The 17,335-nt window shown below is 42.5% G+C and overlaps 1 protein-coding gene across 8 annotated transcripts; it reads left to right on the top strand.

Moving 5' to 3' along the window:
- The first annotated feature begins 7,189 nt into the window (after positions 1–7,189).
- On the top strand, positions 7,190–10,375 carry LOC146300430 (hyaluronan synthase 1-like). 8 transcript variants are annotated; one of them, XM_084702380.1, is made up of 5 exons: positions 7,190–7,688; positions 8,598–8,734; positions 8,895–9,120; positions 9,300–9,432; positions 9,675–10,375. In XM_084702380.1, the coding sequence occupies exons 1-5, from the start codon at positions 7,190–7,192 to the stop codon at positions 10,348–10,350; spliced, it is 1,671 nt and encodes a 556-aa protein (XP_084558506.1). In that variant the 3' UTR covers positions 10,351–10,375. The 8 variants fall into 8 exon arrangements, with proteins under 8 accessions (XP_084558506.1, XP_084558504.1, XP_084558502.1 ...); XM_084702378.1 differs by having other exon boundaries at positions 8,571–8,734; XM_084702376.1 differs by having other exon boundaries at positions 8,559–8,734.
- Positions 10,376–17,335: the final 6,960 nt, after the last annotated feature.

Below are 17,335 nucleotides of genomic sequence, written 5' to 3'. Positions count from 1 at the left end.
TGAAGATAAATGAAGGTTTAAAAAGTGAACGCCTCTGACTCGCGAGTCTCTGGCTCTAGATATGCTTGCAATAGGCCTACAACACGGAATGAGCATAATGGAACAGTCAGGGATGAGCCGACGTATCTGCGACGTTTGAAATAGAGCACAGATGAGAAGAAATCTGATCATTTGCCGATGCTTATCTGACTGTCATGTGTGCTATCTGGGTACTAGTCTAAAAAAAACAGTCTCTTCTATGGTGAATATTTGATTTTATGTTCGTTAGATATGCTAGTTTACGTTTAGTCTATCTAGCTTTAGCTATTTTCCGACTACATCCTGCACATAGTTTACAATATCTAACCTGGCTCCTGCCTGGTACTATAGCCTCGGCCTATATGTGCATTTGTATGACGTTTAATAGCCATGACAACTGCATACACCAGACAGTAAACGTTATGTGATTAGCCTACCCTGGTGGCTGAGTTTCACACTCATTGCGTTGCCGGGCTGGGGGTCAGACGTAGCGTCCTCTTCAACACGCTTCGCCACAAATCCAAATGAGGATAGACAGCTTTGCCACCCTTACATCTTGCTCTTTTCGTTCCTGCCGCTTTCTGGAGCCACTTTTATGTTTAAAGGGCATGGCATGGGCTAGCCTAATTCACTTCAAAACGCTAATGCAACACAACTGTAGTAAGCTATCCCAACAACAACTGTCTGTGGTATTCCAACAACTGGATGGGAACAATTGTGTGTGGGTGGGCGGGAATCTTTGACAACAATATTACCCAGACATCCTTGCTATTTTTCGAGGGCAATATTACTTTATAAAAACGAGATTTGTTTCATTCAGCAAAAGGCAAATGAGGAAAAATGAATTATTTGCTGTTGTTTTTAAAATGTTTATTGGGCAGGTGATAGCTCATAATTATGAATAACTGACACCATAATTGAGAAATGTTTGCAAATTGATGGGAGTGGAACATGTATATTACTAATTGCGGTGTTAGAGAGGAGCAAGGGTCCCGGTCAGGTTGCCTCAAGGGGCGGGATCAGGTTGTCTCACTTTTACGATGAGGTCGAGCACGGCCCCCCTTTCGCCACGTGCCCTAGTGCAGCTGCACTCCCTGCACTTCCTATAGTTACGCCACTGCCTTGTGGCAAAAATTATTTGCCCTTTATCTTTGTCTTGCTTGGGTTACTGCATCCTGGTTACGCCTGCTTTTAACAGGCGGAGAATTTTCAACGCAAAATAGAGGTGCGCTTTAAGAAGAGGTTTTTGTACATACCGCCTGCCTAATTCATAATTAGGAGCACTTTGCGAATCTCCTCCCATATCTTTATGGGAAACTCCCACTTTCCCCTGACCCTCCCGTGAATGCATATGCATGACACGGAAAAGCGCTATTTGCCCTTTTCAGTTCCCGTGACAGTCAGTCTGCGCTTTTAAGTCATTGCGGAATGTTTGTAGCCTACATACCTCGCAATGCTTTTAAGCGCAAATCGAGAAACAGATATGCTTGAAGTGGGCGCAAAAGCGTTAGTACATGAGGCCCTCAGTGTTAGAAAGTGAAGTAATGCAATTGACATTTTTATGAACATTTAAAACTTGTCGCTAAACTAACTTCACTAGCTAGTCAAACATAACAAACTGTGATAGTAGGCTACACAACATAGTTTTTGTTTGAATCGTTTCCTTCATGTTATAAGTTAATGGTGATTGCTTTACAGCCGCAGAGTAAGCCTAGTTTGTCTGAAATAGCTATTTTACATTGAAACTGTGCATAGCCCTAGGAAGGACTGACACAGATTCAATAATTACATTTAGTCACAGAATTTATAGACTGAAGCATCTCGAGCTGTTATTGCAGCTCTACTCAGCCTGTTGTTTTGCCCTTGAGCATCTCAAATGTTTCAACTTCAACTTTCAACTTTATTTATCCTTCAAAAGGAAATTAGTGTGCAGCAGGGGTCAGAAACACATACACAAACACAGAACAGCGCCAAATGCCAACAACATTACAGAACACACAATAGAGACACACCTTCCCCAAACCTCATGACAGGGTCCAATTGGGACAGTAATGGCCATTGGCAGGAAATAAATAATTAATTACATTTATCATGATGTCGGCCAAGTGAATTTAGGTTCCTTATAGCCACAGATATGAAAGAATCTCTGGCACGACTAGTTTGCTTCTGGACAATGCTGTCTGTTTACTGTTGGTTTCCTCCAGGTTCACAATGACTCTTATTGAGAGACTTGTTGCTCTTGTTGGTTAGTTATAACGGATTTAAACTTTTGTACTCGCTGTGAAATATTTTACTGTTGTTTGTTCTTCTACAGGTACACTCTTACACTTTTTGGGTTGTTTAATTGGACTTGCACTTCTTGAGTTTCATGTTGTTTAATTGTAACTTGTTTAACTGCATGCTCTTATGGTTCTTCCCTTTGGCACTTATTTGGTTTTTCATTTTTTGGCTGCTTACAATGTTTGGGGCTACCTTGTTGCTATGATCAGTGACCTATGCTCTTTTGTAAAGCTCACTATTGGAAGTGGCTTTGGATAAAAGCGTTTGCTAAATGCATAAATGTAAATCTACATGTCTGACAACTTGTTTTGACAGGTTTTTCTGAGGCCGTTTGGTTATAACCCGTTTCAGCTGATGCAGTTTCGTCTGAGGCCCCGTTTACACGGAGGAAAAACGCATATATTTTCACGCGGTTTGGCCTTTCATTTACACGAAAACTGAGGTTTTATCACGGAAAAAGATCATTTCTAAAATGTGAATTGGCTAAACATTTTAACCTTTAAATATAACCATGAAAATAACTGAGTTGATTAAGACAATCAAAAAATGTGTTACAAGTTTTTTAACATTCTTTTGTAACATGAGCAAACGATGGAAATTTGAATAAATACCACAGCATATCTAAACATTGGATATAGCCAAGTAAAAATGTCTTGTAGAATCTTGTTGACATCTTACAATAAAAGAATAGAGGCAAACAAATGTCACCATAAGGGACAGAGATTCAGTCAGTCATTCAAGGTCCACTCAACTGTCACTAAACTGTTACTCAGGTAAGAAATATTTCCTTTTGTTTACAATGTTTAGATCTGTTCTGGTGTTTATGCAAATTAGCACCTACCGAACAAGGTTATGCACTGTTTTCCCATGCAATACATTTTTTGAATCACATAAGTTGCAACCTACTGGCAGTGTTGAGTGTCAGCTGGGGAGTTAACTTATGTCACATAACCTGATTTCTGGAATACCCCCCAGGTGTTGACCCACAAAACTAAAAATACTTTCTAAATAGGCCTATCGATCATCTTATTTTGAAACAATATTACATAAAGCTAAAAAAAGCAGTATTTGCCCTCAAATGAATGCAAAAGAAATGTGCGCGCTCGCATTAACTATTGATGTCAGACTTGGGTCCCTGACCTGTTGTAAAGTGGGTTAAGCAAGGGGAGTTTCTTTAGCCTAGTAGTGCGTTGTGCGCTGCAAGTTTGAAAAAAAAGGGATATGAATCAGGGGCCTGTGTCCCAGTAGTTTTATGTCTAACAACGCCTCTGGTTGAGAGGCGGATTGGTAGGTAGGTAAGTAATACCTTGCCTAGGGCAAGACATTGTGTTACATATTGAGAATCAATTCCTCTGTGTTCTCTGTGATTATTGAATTGCCAAGGATACAGGCTACGGGACTCCTATAACGTACCCTTTCAGCAAAATGTGCTTACTCACCGACACATAGGTTAATTGCTCTGACGATTTACTGTGGGCTTCACTGTAATTCTCAAGTGTCCTCAAGTTTATAAAGCAATTATCCTCACACAAGTTGCCAGACCAAAGAGGGAGTTACAAAGAGGGGAAGCCTCGAAAAATTCAGGAACGAAGGAACATTGGATGCATAGAAGGTAATTACACATATAAACATGGTTATTTACTCAACATTTAGTACAATCACTCTCTCAATTGTGGAGGATAAATTCATAAATACTCGTCAAGCCAACGTCATAAAGAAAACCAAGGAAACTTTCTATCTTTTAAAGATTGAGTAAAAACATGGCTTGATGTTTGCTGGCAGGATTTTTTTTGCTGCTCTAGCCTGATTTGTACTAAAATTGACAAATGTTTTATGACTTAATTGAAAACAAGACTTGTCATTCTTTAGACAACTATCATCACTGTGATTGCTGGTAATAATGTGTTTGGGACTGTATTATTATTATTATTAATATGAATGTTGTATTATAAGGGTATTATTACAGGTTTTGAACGCATTGTTGTTGTTGATGTTGTCTTTAGTTTAGGCACATTATACACTCCACTTAAGGAGAGGTACTACAGGTGAATAAGAAAAAAAAATCCTGTTCTTCTATCAGAATGAAACTTTACCACATGAATATACCCAAAATTATAATATATATTTGTATTGTTACTTTTGGTTTCCCCCCCCAATACTTTATGCAAATGACGTGTTTTCTCATTAAATATGCGCTAATTTGCATACAATGTAGAACACGTCAACTACCTCATAGATGAAGTCAGAACTTTTTGGTTTTTTTTAATGGGATCAATAACTAATTGGTTAGAATTTTTCTGAGGCTTTTGTCAAAATAATGTTTTTTCAGTCAATTATGTAGAAATGCACTTTAGTGCTAAAAAACGTTTTAAAAGTTTTTGCCTCTTTTTTTGGTATACAATACCACAAAAAATGAGATTTACATAAAAAAATGAGAATCCCTTTGAACATGTCTAGATATTGCAATTACAAAGCAGTATGTAAAATTGTGTAGCTTTACCTATTATGACCCATGAGTTGTCTAGCTTGACGTATGTGATTGATGCCATTTTGAGAAAATCGCTGTTAAACATTTAGAAGTGTTAGAACGGGTTCTCTATATCGCTCTGTGTTCCCCCCCTTACTGCCATGACAAAAAAGTAAATAGCGATATATGATTTGGCTAGCCATATGCTTGAGAGAATAAGCTTTCCAACAATATACAATTCATTTAAGTTATTTCTTAATTTGCTGAGACAAATTTCAATAAAAGATAGTAACAGACCATTGTTGAAGGTTTTGTTTACTCGGCAAAGGCAGTATAAAATCATTAATTTTTGGGCAATATTTGTGGCATGTTATGAAAGTCCAAATTGACAAACTGAACAAAAATCTGGATTTTTGCCTGTAGTACCTGGTCTTAATGCATTAGTGCTTTATGCATAGACACAGTTCAATTAAAGCAGAGGTCTCCAACCTTTTTTGCGCCACGGACCGGTTTCATGTAAGACATATTTTCACGAACAGGTGTTGTATCACCCGATGCATGACTCTCTGGATTGGCACCCCCTCGCGGGAGCGTGCGCGATTCAAAGAGTGAAGGATTTCGTCTTGATATTGCATCCAAAAGAAGGGGAGACAGAAGTCTCACATTATACCGTCTTTGTTGTTGAATTCAATAGAAGGATGTCTGTTATCTGTGTAAATATCAGATGCTATTTTCAACACAAAATCCTTAAAATTCTTCATTCAAACGGTATACGCGAACCAACATTCTTGCTCCACGACATCGCATTCTGAGGAAATATACCCCAGTATGATCATGATTATTGCTACACAAAATGTGTAGCAGGTTCAAAGTATTTCACATGGCATGGCTCTATATACTAATGTATAGGTTCAAAGGCATGCGATTTTAATGCAGTTAGCCTGTGCGTAAGGTGGGTTACTCAGACAGGTCGAAAACAACAGCCTTCTGATCCAGAATCAGCTATCCTGAAAAGGGACCAAAGGTTCACATGCCTAGCCTACAAAAGACAAGTACTAAAAACAATGTATCAACCATGTATCAACATCAAAAGAACCATCAAATCCTATTTTAAGATAGGAAATATTGTTTAAGTCAATGAAATAAATGAAAAAAATAAAACATAGCCTAATAATCCCTCACCTACCATGGACTCTGTTTTCAGACCTGTCCACCCTATACATACACATGTATTGGTATTCAATTTATGCTATTATGCTATATACAGAACAGACAATAGAGGGGGGGGGGGGGGTGCATCTCACGACCTAGCGTCCAAACTCACTCAATTTACAAAGACTTTCACAACCCAAATCAAAATTCAGAGCCGACAGATCTGTGGGGAATCGTTTTTTCTCCTTAAGGCTGCCCTACTCAACCTTTTTGGTGAAGAGTTTGCTGAGATGGAAAATGATTCACAAATTTTAAACACAAAGGAAAAAAGAGGGTCCCATTGTTGTCCGCCAAGCTCTCGACGCTCGGTAGAAATGTTACCAAAATGTTGATATAATACAAATGTAAAATGTTATGTCATAGCATTGTACTTTAAAAGTCACATGAAATGCTGTTTTGGGATGCTTTAATATAGGCCTTAGTGAATAGTAATAAGACTTCTAACAAAAACAATAGGTTTCCCCCTACTGGAGGAACCCTAATTACTTCACTATTCAATTAAGTATTTCATGGTCCTATTATACTGTGTGTTCAATATTCAAATACAATATGCTAAAAAGCGCCCCCATTTTCATGTCACAACGTGTTGCAGTGCTCCATGAATTAATTTTATCTGTCAAACTCGCCCGTCAAAGTTAGTGGGTGGGGCTAACGTCAATCTAGTCTGATCCATTGTGTTGGTCTGAAGTACAGTGCCTGGATAGAGACGATGGATAGAGACGATGGAGGATCTTCATTAACTTTCTAGGGAGTTGGTGAGAGACATTTTAGACTTAACAGAGGACGTAGAAGCAAGAAGTGCTGACCCAGAGCATGTAGCGAGTAAAGCAGAGGAACTTATTGAAGTTCTTGGAGTTATTTCCACACTTTCCGACCAAGATATTGACCACAGAGTGACTGCAAATGTAGACTCTGGTACCAAGGTGTATCAGCATCTTCCTCAATCAAATCTCCTTCCCTATGTTTGTAGTCCTTCCCCTTAACCAATGACACAGGTAAAGTTTAAAGCATGACTGACATCTGTGACCAAATAAACCTATCCAATGAATAATACGTTTTAGAACTATCTTATTTATTACTGATAACCATTTATTAATAATTTAATGCTACGAACTACAATGTAAGTAAACAGGACCTAGATATTCCTAGGTTTACCACCCAGGCTACACTCTTATACTGTTTTTTTCGATATTGACAGACAAAGGAAACAGAATGGATCTGAAACCACTGTTGAGGAGAGTGGGTTTGATAGTCCGTGCCTTCTTCACCTTCCTCTTTGCCCTCCTTGTCCTCGGGGTAATGATGTGGGCCTACGTACAGGGTTTCCAGCTGGTGTCATCCCAGTACGGCATCATTGCCTTTGGCTTCTACGGCCTCCTGCTGGGACTCAGCATGCTCCTCCAGAGCGTCTTTGCCTACGTGGAGCACCGGCGCATGAGAGCCCGCAATGCGGCCTGCACTTTCACCAAGACCATTGGCCTCACCATCTCCGCCTACCAGGAGGACCCGGCCTACCTCCGGGAGTGCCTCCACTCCATCCGGAGTCTCAATTACCCCCCGGAGCTTCTACGGATCATCATGGTGGTGGATGGAAACTCAGAGGACGACCTGTACATGCTGGAGATGTTCCGGGAGGTGTTTTCTGACCAGGACCCTGGCTGCTATGTGTGGAGGAACAACTACCATACTTGGGACCCCACCAGAGAAGAGGGTGTGGCTGAAGAGAACGGCCAAGGGGGAGACGCTGGGATGGGAGAGGACCCTCAGAGAGAAGGGGATGTGGCCGGAGCGAACAACTCAGGGGGAGATGCTGGGATGGGAGAGGACCCTCAGAGAGAAGGAGGGGTGTCCGGAACGAAGGGCCAAGGGGGAGACGTTGAGATGGGAGGGGATCCTCAGAGAGAAGAGGGTGTGGCCGGAGCCAACGGCTCAGGGGGAGACGCTGAGATGGGAGAGGACCCTCAGAGAGAAGGGGGTGTGGCCGGAGCCAACAGCTCAGGGGGAGATGCTGGGATGGGAGAGGACCCTCAGAGAGAAGGGGGTATGGCCGGAGCAAACGGCCAAGGGGGAGATGCTGGGATGGGAGAGGACCCTCAGAGAGAAGGGGGTGTGGCCGGAGCCAACAGCTCACGGGGAGATGCTGAGATGGGAGAGGACCCTCAGAGAGAAGGGGGTGTGGCCGGAGCCAACGGCCCAGAGGGAGACGCTGGGATGGGAGAGGAACCTCAGAGAGAAGAAGGTGTGGCCGGAGCGAACGGCTCAGGGGGAGATGCTGGGATGGGAGAGGACCCTCAGAGAGAAGGGGGTGTGGCCGGAGCGAACGGCTCAGGGGGAGATGCTGGGATGGGAGAGGACCCTCAGAGAGAAGGGGGTGTGGCCGGAGCGAACGGCTCAGGGGGAGATGCTGGGATGGGAGAGGACCCTCAGAGAGAAGGGGGTGTGGCCGGAGCGAACGGCTCAGGGGGAGATGCTGGGATGGGAGAGGACCCTCAGAGAGAAGGGGGTGTGGCCGGAGCCAACGGCCAAGGGGGAGATGCTGGGATGGGAGAGGACCCTCAGAGAGAAAGGGGTGTGGCCGGAGCCAACGGCCCAGGGGGAGACGCTGGTCATGGGATGGGAGAGGACCCTCAGAGGAGGGAGGTGGAGGTCCTGATCAACAGCAGGAGATGTGTGTGCATCATGCAGAAGTGGGGCGGGAAGAGGGAGGTCATGTACACAGCATTCAAGGCCCTGGGATCCTCGGTAGACTACATACAGGTGAGATTCCGCTTTAGGAGAATCTGTCCATAGATTGTGTCAGAGCAAATAGAATAATGGCACATTTCAAACCAATCGAAACCACACGATAGAATCCAGACTCTCTCTTTCTCTCATTGTTTCTCCTCCTCACCAGTGTCTCTCTCCCCGCTCCCCCCAGGTGTGTGATTCTGACACCAAGCTAGATCCTCTGGCCACGCTGGAGCTGTGCAAGGTGCTGGAGAGCGACCCCAGCTACGGTGCGGTGGGAGGAGACGTGATGATCTTGAACCTGAAGGAGTCCTACATCAGCTTCATGAGCAGCCTCAGGTACTGGATGGCCTTCAACATCGAGAGGTCCTGCCAATCCTTCTTCAACTGCGTCTCCTGCATCAGCGGGCCCCTGGGTAAGAAAATCTTAACACTTGACCGTACTGTAAGACGTTATCATAATAAAGTAAAATATGATGACATGATGTTTGCATGAGAGCCTAATACTACATGCTAAAAGTGACTCGGATCATAAAGATATTCCCAATTACTCTTCATCCTATTTTTCCTGATTTTTCCTGTTTGTTTACCTCAGGACTGTACAGGAATGACCTTCTCCAGCTGTTTCTAGAGTCCTGGTACAATCAGATGTTCCTGGGAACTCACTGCACATTCGGGGATGACAGGCACCTCACCAACCGAATGCTCAGTATGGGCTACGCCACTAAGTGAGTACTGCGCTTGACAAGCTGCGAGTGAGGTAGCTTAACTGGATTGTTCACAGGCTGTTATTTTCATCATCTCTCTTTTAAATTGAACTCAGAGTCAATTTCCCTGAATCCACTTTGGCCAATTATACCCATTTGTGAGAAATTGCAGGGCTGAAAAACAGAATGAAAGAGCATGTCACACTGTGCTCGTTTACTATTTTGATGCTCATTGATTATCTCTCCACGCCTCCTCCTGTCAGGTACACCGCACGCTCCAAGTGCTACACGGAGACTCCTGCTCAGTTCTTACGCTGGCTCAGCCAGCAGACACGCTGGACCAAGTCTTACTTTCGGGAATGGCTGTACAATGCCATGTGGTGGCACAAGCACCACCTCTGGATGACCTACGAGGCCATCATCTCTGGCGTCTTCCCCTTCTTCGTCACGGCGACCATCATCCAGTTATTCTGGACAGGCACCTTGTGGGATATCCTCTGGGTCCTGTGCTGCATCCAGCTGATTGGCCTGGTGAAGGCAGCGTACGCCTGCCTGCTGCGACGAGACCTGGTGATGGTGTTCATGTCCCTGTACTCCGCCCTCTACATGACCAGCCTGCTGCCTGCCAAGTACTTTGCCATCCTCACCATGAACAAGAGCAGCTGGGGGACCTCCGGGAGACTGAAGATGGTGGGGAACTACCTCCCCCTGCTCCCCCTGTCGGTGTGGGCGGCCCTCTTGTTGAGTGGGCTAGGCTTCACCATCTACAAGGAGACCCAGAAGGACTGGGACACTGCAGCCAAGATTGAGGAAACCAAGTTTCTGATATTCGGTTGTGTGGCCTATGTGTGTTACTGGCTCTTCATGGTCATCCTCTACTGGGTGTGGTTCCGCCGGGCCTGCAGGAAACGCTCCCAGAGTTACAATGTCAGTGTGTAGGGGTTGCGTTCCCTGGAGGGGTGAAACAGACTTGAAGGCATTCACTTGTTTGTTTTTTTTAACCATACAATTGTTAAGTATTTGTGTGTTTCATTTATTTTCTTGCTTGTTTTGTTTTGTTGGTATTATAATTTATTTGACACATGGCTTAAATGCAGCTACTGTAGCATTCACTAAAAAGATCAGTTCCTGATTGACAGCTACACCATCTACCATTAACAGTTTACAGTGTAGTTGTACCTTGTGCCATGTTGCTGCTGGAGGAGTTTTTACAGCTGTGTTAGCACAACTAAATGAAAATGAGCTTGAAGCCCACGTACTGTATTTCTCACACTCACAGAAATTAATCATGGCATATTTTATAAATAAGTATTAACATCTATTTTATTAAATTTATATAGACATTGTCTCTAAATGTATTTATTAAAATTCCTTAGAATTAGCTTAAGTCTATTTATTCTTAAATATATTAAATATAATCAATTGAAACATACTAAAATGTTTTAAATATGGTTATAATACTGTGAAACAAGCAAGATTCAAGTGGTTAAACCATAGAGTTAATATAACTAGAGACAGCTACTTCTGTCTTCCAAGATGGCGTCCCCATTCATTTCTATGAAATGTGCTCAGTGGCGCAGTTAGGCAAGCGAGAGCACGAGACCGGACGCAGCCATCTTTCCACTTCCGTGTCTTCCGGTCTAGCTTTAAACAGTGGCTCTTTTTTTCCCTAGCTCCGAGACCTCGTGCACGCTTGCAACTAGCTGTACACGTCATACTTTGCGACAACCAGTCGCGAGCATAGATGGATATGGTTACGAGCCTATGTTACGAGCGTGTGAGCTAAGGCATTGCAGTGGCAGAATGGGGTACAAGTCCGATAAGAATCAGACACATGATGCTAACTTAACGGAAATTGATTCTGTCACTGTATTGTATTCCTTTCACTTGTTTTTTAGAAATAGGCTATAGGGCTAAATATAGGGCTATTCTAGATGGAACTCATCACATAGGTTGCTTTTTTTCTTTGTGATATAGGCTAAGTATGATTTCCAACGCATTGTATCGGATGAAATAAACTGTTAGCATGAACAGCTCCGTCTTTGTTCTCGCCAGGCAAAGAAAGCTTTATAGTTATTTTGGTAACCGAAATCTTCCATAATGCAGACTTAGCATAGCTTACTTTCTTCACACTGCCTTCAATTTAACATCAGTGTAAAAAATATGGCCATGTGTTTTATGTTCATCCTAACCAAACGCCTATTAATGGATATAACGTGATCTAACAAGACTTGGTAATAATGTAATAAATAAAAGCTTGAGAACTGTGTGTAAAATATACTTTATTGGACATTTGCCTTTGAAAGGGGAATATTCGAAGAACCATATAGGCTACACGACGTTTCCATCAGATGTAAGGGTGAAACATTTAGTCACCGAGGACCTTCATTGTCCCACAAAAGCAGTCTGGCTTGATGACACGATCAACAAAAGAATAATGGGTGTGTTTAACAAAAGCTTCTGAAGGCAAGACTAATATTATTTAAATATAGGCCTATATAATTTCCTATTTTGGTTACCGGTTAAAGTAGTATTAATCTTCGTCTTTGCTCCAGATAGACGTCAACAATCTATGCTCGCGCTTAACATATTATATTTGCCATCATGTCATGAACGTTTTTACGAAAAATCAAATCTGTTTTAAAATAACGGGAATAAACTATATTAACAACATGTCATGTATGTGTGACATTTGCTTAACTTGCTGCAACAGGGCAGGCAACTCAAGCCAGTTCTCCCTGTGCTCATTCAATAAGTCTATGGCTCATTCAGCTCCATGTAAATCGGCTGTCGGCCAATGTGCTTTCTAACGGTAAGATATCTGCAGTGCTCCTATTTATCTGCTCGTAATCCGTGTGCGTACTTATGTTTTACTTGTGCAGTTCATACCCTACTACATTATTTTGAATAATTAGATCCAGTAAATCCGTACATTTTCGTCTAGTTTGATTGCTAGCTTTAAGTCTCACATGGTCCATGCAAGAAACTTCAGATAGGGTGGCTAATTTGCGGATGGCGTCAGTAAAATAGGAACATAAAGTATGTTGCCTGAGCTAGAGACTCGTAACAAGTACTGTTCAAATTATATATACAAATGTGTAGGTTTTCACGGCTCCATTTTTAGGATTAACTATTAGCTAACTCAACTGTGGGTCAGGCGAATGCAAATGCTATTTTTATAGCAAAGTATTAACATTGGCGTGAACTAGTGTTGCACAGGAAACCTGTTCTAAAAAGAGACACTCCTACATAGCTTCAGTGTTCCTGTGCATACATAGGAGACAATCACTGCAAAAGAGCTGCAGTTCCTGTGTAGACAGGAGAACCTAGCAGAACACCGTCTCTGTAGCACTCCATCCAGTCCAGAACCCGGGTCCTGAAGTTTCTACTTTAACGATACTCAAACAATGCAATGTTAATATACAACTATGATCTAACGAGTCTGGCTAGCTGTCGTGACCTCTCAGGTGGGCTATGACTACAATGGAGAGCTGGAGAGATGGTTGTGTTGCTAGGTTCTCATGTCTGCACAGGAACGGCATGTCTTTTGAAGTGATTGTTACCCTTTGTGACACACCTGTGTGATCAGTTCTGGCTGGGCCCAGGAGCGTAAGATCATCTGGGGCCCGAGGCCCCTCCCCCCACCATGTAAACGATTTTTAAATATATATATTATTATTACTATGATTTTATCTATATATATTAGAGAGAGAGAGATTGATAATTAAATTATGACAGACAAAAATATCAGTATTTGATACACTGGCTAGTTCACCCCTACGAGACTAGCCTAGCTTACTGAATGAATGAACGAAGGAACGAACGATCTAACAAAACAATATTAATCAAGGAGGAAATGTGGAAATTAGGTTAAACTGAATCAAGGAACATGGTGTATAATTGTATGAAATGTATGATCAAAATTGGCTAGCAATTTCGCAAAGCAAATACCAAGAAATAGGTTGCTGCAGTTTGTCTTTCAACTACAGTTGCAAAATCCGCGATGGGGCTGAGCTTGAAAAGCTTTGGTGAGTTTTTGTAGTACAAAATTACTGTCAATCAAAAGGAGATGCAGTCTTTCGACAGACCCTCCAAATCATCACGTGGAAGCCCAGCGTCCAGGCCAGCCCACTCCTCCATTCACCCCCAGAGACGCTGAGCGTCCAGGGTGGGACATAATCTCAGCATTCATCCAATGACCATAGAGTTTCAAAGCACTGAAAAAAACTGTTCAAAGCAGCCCCATTGAAGTCCATGGAAGCTGAGCTTCAACAGGGAAATGCACTGTGATGGTACGGGAATGTATGAGAAGGAAATTTGTCAGTCAACCTGAACCTGCTAATATATGTAGGCTAGCTGATTCTGAAAGAACTCGTCTTCGATATGAACGTGTTCTAACGCATTCCAAATGTTAACACTAGTGAATATTTGACCATTATTTTATTTGAAATTTTAGGAGAAGCTGAGCTTCCCCTAGCCTGGCTGCCAGCCCAACTTCTCCCGCCCACAAAAAAATGTGTTCGGGAAGTTGGGTCTGGAGGGTCTCGTATTGGGGACAACTACAGAAAACCCAGAATCGGGACGGACCAATGAAATTGCCAGGGCGGGCTTTATACAATGATGGACAGATGATCAACAGTAACGTAATCAACAACGGCACGAATGAGCCCTTGGGTTGAATTTGTTTTCAACAAACAACATAATACGTTGCTCTGATTGGTTGTAAGTCTATCCCATTGAGCGTAGAGGCGTTTGTTTTACGAGTTCGGTTGAAACACGCTCCGCACTCAAAGCCCAACGGAGAGTTTTCAGACTCATATTCTGACTAGAATTATGAGTATGACAACGTCAGGCTAAGCTTCCCCTGCAGTCTTAAAGAAATCCCCACTAAACACTCAACCCTAGCCAGCCACAATGTCAAATAGGCTACATTGGAACATGCAGTCTAGCGTGCACACACACAGCCCAGCGAACACCTGATAAGTACAATGTAATTATCAGGCTGTGGCCCCCACTGAAAAGAACATAGGCTAGATAATCAGTCACCACTCGTCCACTTTTTTTGAAGGCAAAGTCATTTATCAAATAGTTTAGGTCATTTTGGCGAAGCAGGTCAAACTCGTTTCAGCAGCCCCAGCAGCAGCAGGGGAGAGTGCATCAGATGTTACCTCTGGTCTTAACCCAGTGGCGGATCTAAGGGGTGGCGGGGTCCCAATAAAAAATTGTAAGCCTGTAAACTCAATAGGTTGGAATGGGCCTGGGTTTTCCTTTATATTGCAGTGTCTGGTTTAGAAAAGGATGGCTATAGCAATAGCTATGTGTATATTTGTACTTATGCAGTGTTTCCTATTATTTTGTATATAATTTTTTTAGCTGTTGGGGCAGGTCTGTCCAAACCCCCCACCCCCCGTCCAAAATAAAGTTCTAACCCAAGAATTTGGTTCATTTTTCCATTCTGTAGAATGCGTTGTCTTAAGGTTATGGAATGTGTGGCTTTCTGGTAAAGGTTGCAATTATTCAAAACAGGGCCGGTCCTAGCACATTTGGCGCTCTAGGCAGCTTCACTCGTGGCACCCCCCCCTTAGATGCAAGACTGTATTTCTTTCCAATAAACACAACAACGATCACAACAATGAACAAACATTAAATAAAGAACTAAATCCCTGAGAAAATGTCAAGTCTGTACTGAACTACACTCCGGCCACGCCCCCCTGTTCAACGATGCACACACGGTGCATGGTCACATTCACTCCCTCATCACCTGCAAATAATGTTTTTTTAGTCTTCTGTTCTGTTGATGGCTGACAAACAATTCACTCATTTTAAGCAATCAATCTACCTGAACAAATTAAACAAAACGGAATTCACCAAAATGTGAAACGGAACATTCAGTTGGTGCCAGATATTGTGAATCTAAAATGATATAACAAAAGTATGTATTATGATTATTTGTTAAATGTAGCTATTATGTAGTTATGTTTATTTGGACAGCCTGACATAATTTTTTAAATCCAAGATGCATAGCTCACATCAAAATCATGTCGAAAACTGTCACGTCATAAACTGGCTAGCACGCTCCACCAAAACTTACAGAGCAACATAATTTGTTGTTTGTTGAAAACAAATTCAACCCAAGCGCTCACTGGTGACGTGGTTGATTACGTTACTGTTGATCATCTGTCCATCATCGTATAAAGCCCACCCTGACAATTAGATTGGTCTGAACAGCTCTTGTTCGGATATAGTTTTTCCCCAACCGAGCTACCCCAGACCCAACTTCCCGACCAAATTATTTTGTGGGCGGGGATAAGTTTGGCTGGCACCCAGGCTACCTCACCTGAGTCTCCTGACTAAACCAAAATCACTGAATTCAAGAGGTCCTCAATATACCAGCCAAATCTGTCAGGCAAATAAATAGACCAGTTGTAAACACTAAACCCCATTCTCTGAATCAAAATGTTCAGTGACCTAAACCAATTTTGTCGAATCAGACACTTTTGGCAAAACTCTAAACACATTCCGATTCACTAAAAATGACAACACAGGCGGCAAACAATAAACACAACTACTGTGTGATCTGGTTGAGGGGGTACATCATGCGTGCAGATTACGTTGTTGGGGCACCTCCCGGACCGAGTCTCTGCAGGTTGGGATGTCTGCATTACAGTTTTTTCTCCATTGCTTTGGCTCAATTCTTGAAACAGAAATTACATTTTCAAAGCTCCACGTGAATTTTGCAAAATGGTCTATATGGTTCAGAAAAACTACATAGATTACCTTCAAAAGGTCATATCTCACCCAAAACAGTTAACTCATGCTTCAAAACCAAATCATTTTCTCATAAATAGACAGATGGGAAAAAAAATCTTTTGGAGGGATAAGATCGGAGTGCAGGCGGTCCAAGAACACCAGAAGCTTCTGTGTATTGTATGGGCCAAGACTGGGAATGTGGGTGACTACACCATTCTCCGAAATGGCAGCACACATGGTGATGTTGCCTACGCGCTGGACTGGGACATCCACTGTTGTCCGGTGGCCGATATTACGGCCACGCAGTCTTCCTTTGGCCAGGTTGAAGCCAGCTTCATACACAAAAATGAGGGTGTGAGGCGTCTTATTTGCCTCCACTTCCATTATTCTTTACAAAACAGTAAACAAAATTGGTTATGTAAGCAGTAGAATCATACAACAAATTACATGGAAATGTTCTGTGTTCTCTGCAAGTTCCATACTGTAACTGGACTCTATGCTCCACTGCTAACAGGTACTACGTAATGATATTCAATGCATAACACTGACTGTACAATATACCAGGCGTAGTGCAGACCACTGCTTTACCTGTACATACTGGTAGCACAGCTTCTTCGTTCTCTCAGAGTTCCTCTCAAATGGTACTCTGTACAGTTGCTTCATACTCATCTGATTTCGATTAAGGACCCTGTCAAATGTCGAGATTCTGACAGCGTTTACGTCCGAGAAGATGCCAGCATTGTCCTCCAAGATTATGGTCCGGATTTCTCTCAGTGTGATAGCATTGTTTGCCATGACGATATTGCAGATTTCTTGTTCTGGCTGTCGATTGAGAATTATTCTTCTGCCACCCGCACCAGGTTGTCGTCCAGTCCTCAACATTAGAATTCACAAATAGACTATTACAATTTGTAATTAGTTGTTTTACTTTGACTTTAGTTACATATACATTTGAATACTACAGTAACAGTATCTACCATCAATAATTCCATAGTAGAATGAGCACATACCCGTTTTCCCTTAAGAATGTTTGGATGATAGAGGACACTGTAGAGCGTGACACATTAGGCTGAACTCAACGACTTGCCTCTGCCATTGTGAGGTCATGGTTGACCACATGGTCCACAAGTGTAGCCTGAATTTCATCTGGCACAGCATGATGCCTTCGTCCTCT

Source organism: Hypomesus nipponensis, chromosome 2 (genome assembly GCF_054491055.1).
Source record: "Hypomesus nipponensis isolate SF chromosome 2, ASM5449105v1, whole genome shotgun sequence".
Classification (NCBI taxonomy): domain Eukaryota; kingdom Metazoa; phylum Chordata; class Actinopteri; order Osmeriformes; family Osmeridae; genus Hypomesus; species Hypomesus nipponensis.
Note: the sequence above shows the minus strand (reverse complement) of the source record. Positions and strands in the feature narration are given on the sequence as shown.